The 6,450-nt window shown below is 41.3% G+C and overlaps 1 protein-coding gene across 1 annotated transcript; it reads right to left on the bottom strand.

The window, feature by feature from the left end:
* Window positions 1-2,381: 2,381 nt before the first annotated feature.
* On the bottom strand, window positions 2,382-5,968 carry Pmar_PMAR018982 (Magnesium and cobalt efflux protein corC, putative; the record flags this gene model as incomplete). The annotated part of the gene is made up of 9 exons (XM_002778764.1): window positions 2,382-2,556; window positions 2,663-2,781; window positions 3,386-3,558; window positions 4,117-4,249; window positions 4,309-4,419; window positions 4,909-4,972; window positions 5,020-5,108; window positions 5,153-5,283; window positions 5,830-5,968. The coding sequence occupies 9 exons, from the start codon at window positions 5,966-5,968 to the stop codon at window positions 2,382-2,384; spliced, it is 1,134 nt and encodes a 377-aa protein (XP_002778810.1).
* Between the last annotated feature and the right edge of the window lie 482 nt (window positions 5,969-6,450).

Genomic DNA, 6,450 nt, shown 5'->3' with positions numbered 1-6,450 from the left:
CGGTATCATACCAATACCATAACAAAATCGGAGCCAGCTGCATATGAGCAACTGATGAGCTCGACAAATTTTACCAACACGATGTCACACTAATCACCGTCATAATCCGTCCATACTGCGAGTGTCTTCTGCTGCTCTGTGTTTCGATTCTATCTCTTCCTCATTTTTCACTTCTTCTCTCACCAAATGATCAGCAGAGCTACTCCGTCTCACTGCTGGTCGCTCATTTAGGACACTGCTGCGTTTTCGGACGAAATGTTGGCTCAGGAGTATCCTCTGCTGCTGTCGAATAAGCTAAGAACAGAATCAACATCATAGCATGTTGAACTAACGGGGGAGACCAGGCCACAAGTATACGATCATAATGAGCGTATGCATATTAAAATCTCTTCCGCACGGTGGAGAATACCAGTCAAAATGTACTTCAAATTTCACATCGAAAGCCTCACAATTAGTGTGACACTCCTAAAGGTGCTTCACCCCTTCCAGACTTGACACCCAACTGACCTGTTGAGCATAAGCTCCTCGGCCTTGCACCTTGATAGAGGAAGCCCTTGGTCCTGCCTTCTCGAGAAGTCTTGGTTGTCGGAGTGTTGGTATCGATAATGGCAGCAAACCTGTCTGCTTGTATTTCACTGCTTCGTTATATACCGGACGACTAATCATAATACATCGTACCTGACAATTTACCTCAATAAAGAACCACGAACATTCTATATATATACAAGTGAACGACCGACAGAGAGAAATAGTTGTCACATTTAGCACAAGTACTTGTATTATATATTACATTAATACTGGTATTAATACTAGTATATTAATACTAGTATTATATAGTGCAAATACTAGTACTTGTACTTGATGCTGAACGGTTCACACTAAAGTGTGAAGCTTTCAGCATCAAGACACTTCTCAGTTGCGGAGCAAAGTTTATATTGCAGTTAGCCGTAGTTCGTGCGAATGCGTACGTCTCTCTGAATGCACGAACGCGAGCGCAAATCCCGACAAAATATAGCGATTTTCTTAAAAATCACAGTACCCTTTCCATACTACTTCTCTATATAATCGACTCAGAATATTGCAACTCAATAGAAAAATTCCGAATGTGCACACACCATCTTAAGTAGCTCAGTAGGTCAAAGTTCCGGGTTGTCACCCGAACCACTCCGGATCGAATCCCCCATCCCACTACTCTATGAGCTTGCAAATAAAACTTTCTGACAATCACATAATCTTCGCCATTTCGCACCGAAGATCTAGTAACTCATAGGAACGAGTATAAGCCTCCAAATTTCCAATCCATCGCGGCATGGTTTTGGCATATACCCATCAAAAACATGATACTCACTTTTTCACTGCCGACTCGAGCGGAAAAGTCGGGAGTGTATCCGTTGTCAAGGAGCGCTTCTACCGCCAACACAGAGAACGCGCCGGCCTCAGATCTGAGATACAGAGTGCTCCAAAGAATGTGCTATTGTCTGGATGGCACTAGGCATCATGGAGTATATTTGGAATTCAAAGATCTTTCTATTGAGCTACCTCTCACTGGGAAATTCGGTGAATTCTGCAAGTTACCGACAATACCACAGTTTATTTGGCGACACCCTGTACTAACATTACGAACGGTGATCAGCAATGATACCGAGCTGATCTATTCCCGATGGAGTGCATGAAGATACACCTTAGAAAACAAACGATAGGAACGTAGCAAGTCATTTTATATAGTTCATGAAAATATTCCCAATAGTCAACAACAAAATGTATGAATACAGGTATACTACTACCTGAATTTATCATGACCAGCAAGTACTGCAAGTCGACCTGTAAGAACTATACAGCAAACATCCGTCTCCACTCCTCGGTGGTAGATACACAAATCGTCCCTAAAACCCCATACACCTCACTCTGCTCACAGAGAGAGATATCACTCACCCTTCAAAAGAGCGAGGAGAATTGCCACCACTACTCTGGCCTAGCGTGCTTTCTATTCGTATAGCTGCGTTCGTATCGAGTAGTCTCATCTTACTAAGATGTTGATTGTCATAAGTATGCACCTGAACATGGGCAGGAAAGTCGATTCCTATTGAAGACATGCTTATTCTCATGTTTCGATACCGTTTTAACCAGCGTAAAATATTCCGATCGATTGGCGTTCATAATCGATACGATATTAACATGCCATAAAATCATAATTCCAAAGAATTCCGAGGTCGTAAGTAAAGCTATGAACCAGAAGAGCATTTCATTGGAGGGCGCGCGTCACCTCAGCATTTTGCAGCATCCACTCCACACTTTTTTCGTCCAAATGCTGCGATAAACTCGGCTGATTATGCAACTGAGGAAACGAACAGGAATAAGACAAGAATTAACAAGAGCGATAATTAGTGACAATTGTGGTATTTGTTGATTAAACTTACCAAATGGAGAGATAGAGCTCTTATCTCATCAGCGGTCAACGGCTCCTCTAGCAGCTGTGCATTGAGCAAGCGAAGACGCTGCTCATTGAGGCCCGAACGGTCACCAGGAACTTCAACACGATTATCGACATCTACGTATCTATCACGAAAACTCCTTTAAATACACAACAACAAAAAATTATAAAAATCTGTGGGATCAATCTCAAGTTCACCAAAACTCTACTATTCAACGCGCAATCTCCTACACATCAGTTTCGTCTATAATCTCTTCTTGTATTATTTCCTCCACAATATCTTCCAAAGTGAGCACCCCAACGAGCTCAATATCAGGATCATCACGACCGTTCTCCATCATACTCGAGGACTGATGATGACCACCATAACCATCATAGGACAACTCAGATTCTCTTTACTTGGGTAGTATTCGTTCCTCCACTGTTGTATTTATGTAGAGCAGGAGAGCCTACCAAAACAACACTTCCTCCGACATCAAGCAAACACCACCTCAATGCTGAATACGTGTGCACTAACAATAACATATGGCTATGATCACAATATCATCTGCTAGGATCAGAAATCAACATCCAGGCGATCTCATCTCCTCATAAAAGCAACGTTAAAAACTCTGTATAAAGCGATCAATATTAATATACTTATACCAATATACAGCAATGGAGTTTCACCCGTTTTACGTGAAGTGGCGTAAAACTCGGTGAAAAACTCGCGAAATTCGCGCTATGCAGTGGTCGCGAAATATATTTTTCACTAGTGTTTTCCATATCACTAGGGTGAAACTCCGATAATTCCAGGATGATGTTAAAACTATATATACTTATGATATACATAAAACCATATACGACCACCGCTACCATTTTCTTACCTTTTAAACTTCGCTTAGCAGATCGTCCAGTGTCTGCCGGTGCAACCTGACACAAAAACTTGTCTCCGATCACAACACTCCATCCCACCTTTCTGACCAATCCCATATGACTACCACCCGATCTGAACCTTCTGAACGCACTGCTAACACTCTGATTCTCCTCAAGCACTTCCATAGAGCGAGCAAAGATCTGCAGGAATGCTGATAGTGGCGTAGCGTCGTCCGGATCCACAAGAATGAGGTCTTTCGTGAAGAGCACCCCTACAGAGAAACAAACCAATACTGTGAATATCACCGCTCGCTAAAATACCTATAATATATTACTATGAAATCAAGTTGTTCTCTACCAAGGACGAATCACATATTTCAGATATGTAATTGCGGAGCGAGCGGAGCTCATGTTACTGCGCACCAACACTCATGTCCGTCCGTCCGTGAGTGAGTGAGCAAAAACTCCGACCCGACCAGGGCGATTCAGAAGACAAACAGGGTATCATTCTGTCCCCCGTTGACTCCTCATCAGCGTAAAAATATGTCATCGTTAGATGTGAATTGATACAAGCATGCATAGAAAACACATCAGGCTCGTTACGATCAGTCTCAGTCAGTGTATGCACGTGATCAACTACATGTGTTGCTAGGAAAATGGAAATTTGGAGGAATTTTTAGAACTTATCGTTGATTTTTGTATACTTATACCCAAAATCGTGTGATTCTTCATAGTATAGTGAGGAAACCTACGAGCCCAGTTGAGGAAACCAAACATATATTCCCGTACTGGTCGCAGTTGTCGGGCGAAATGTTTTACATAGCTATTACCAACGATATTGTTCATCGTCCCACTGTACACCGGTATACGAGAGAATCCACATTGAAAAATCTGAGTAACAGTCTTGTAGTCCAAAACTGCTTCTATAGGCAGCATAAACACATCTTCAACCGGCGTCATAATCTGATAGAAAAATTGTAAAATTGACCATAACACCAAGAGGCTACTACTCGCGACCTTACCTGAGAGACCTTCATCTCATGCAGAGTCTTCAAAGCTCCTTGCATCACTTTGCCCGTCTCGTCATCTAGGGCTTTCTCATCGACATGAATCGCCAACAACTTCAATAACTCCTGAGGAACATCACCAGTGCGAGGAAATATGCACATGGTCAAACACATGTGTTGGTGACAATATGAAAATTCTGAGGAAATTTTGGGAAATTGTAACTGGCTCGTGTACATTTTTACCCAAACTTTTACGATTAGTGAGAAAATGACCATATATTCCAACACTGATATGAAAAATAGAAGCACGATCGTTCCCGCCAACGACGAGCATTCAACCGTTCACACTAGTATGGGAAAAATCTGTACATGCCCAACTACGATATGAAAATTCCAATAAAATTTTGAAAAAAAATCTGATTGGTTTCCGTATAATCCTACCCGAATTTTTATGTGAAACTCTTGAGCTCAGCTGAAGAAAATTGAACATATATCCCAACACAGCTTCACGTTAAACAGAGAAGATGAAAACAAGGCCGTCCAAGAAAAAAGGCTACTACAAAGGTAAATTTCAAATCACATCGGCCAACAACCCTTAACACGTTCAATACTCACCGAGCGTGAATGTATAGTACCAACGTCACGACCCAGAATACAATCTAACGCCAATGCTATAGGCCTGAACAACACATATAAAATAATCCTCAGAACTCCTTACATGCTTACTTAGCGATCGGATATAGCAGGACAATGCAAACTCGCACTACCGGAACCGCAAATCCGCCAATTTTCAGAGAATAACGCGAACACAGCGCCTGATAAAAATCACTCTTATGAGAAAACTCAACCACGTACCTACCTGCGGCAGTATCTCGCCGAAAAGCAGGATAACTGCAGTTGAAATGACGAAGCCCAAAAGGCCACCAGTGATGTCGGCCATAATAATAGAAAGTAGCGAATTCACCGCAACATTTCCCAATAGTAAAGTGCCTGCATACGAGAAACTACATCAGGTGATATTCCTGGAGTTTAACGCGAAGTGACATATTACTCCATGTTGAACATAAAACGCGACCAACAACACGATAAATTTTCCACGGGAAAATATTGTGAGATACGTTTTTTCATATCACTAGGGTGAAACTCCATTATATGGCTGATATTGTTATGAATTCTTTCATAACAAACTCCTATTCAAATAGCTTATACGACGAAGCCTCGCTAGTAATGGAGTGATTTCAGACACACCATGTTAATTATAATCGCAGCATAGACCAAGACACCACGCGGTAGATCTTCACTATCGCACGTCCCGACTAGTAAAACTTTGTAAATATGAAGTAGTTGCAGTTTCACCCGTTTAACATGAAGTGGCGTAATACTCTGCGGAAAAAACGATATTCGCAGCGCTATACAGTAGTCGTGAAATATACTCTTCACTAGTGTTTTTCATATCACTAGGGTGATGAGATCGTTCCATAGTAAAAATGCGCATTCCATAAGTTTCGCATTTCGATGAACTTCATAGCACCCTACATAGCAACAAATTGCCATCCTTCCGTATTGGTATTATCCTTTTCGCATACTTAGCTTGCTTAACGTTAGCGCCTGCCTTGACGATCTCCAAACCAACTTTATCAAGCGATAGAAACCCCAGTGTGAGGCCGGAGAACATCGCTGAAAAGTATCAATTCGATCACTATCTCCAAAACACATGTCGCACTTACACGCCTCGTTACGAGAAAATCCAAAGTATGAATAAACTCCATCACCAACAGCAATGCTAAAATACTAAATTCTTGGACTTTACCATTGGTGTATAAAACAACTATCATCACTGATGATATGTTATTACGTAAAAAGTCGTTGAAAACTCATAAACGCAGTGTTAGAAGAATATATATTCGCTCTCCTCAGCCAAGCTCAGGAGTTTACTCACTAATAGGACTTTACATACCAATTAGGGTAGAAATATTTAGAAACTATTTAAATTTTCCCAAAATTTCCTCAAAATTTTTTTATTGTCAACAACACATGTAGTTGACCATGTGCTTATCACCCAACGCGAATTTTCTTCCGACTACTTCACAAAAAAATGCCTTTCACAATCCTATGCTTACCAGAGCATAAGACCAGGAGCACAATAAGTGCCCATTT

The sequence above is a fragment of the Perkinsus marinus genome (assembly GCF_000006405.1).
Source record: "Perkinsus marinus ATCC 50983 genomic scaffold scf_1104296948168, whole genome shotgun sequence".
In the NCBI taxonomy this organism is placed as follows: domain Eukaryota; phylum Perkinsozoa; order Perkinsida; family Perkinsidae; genus Perkinsus; species Perkinsus marinus.
The sequence above is the reverse complement of the archived record's forward strand: the minus strand, read 5'-3'. Positions and strand labels throughout refer to the sequence as shown.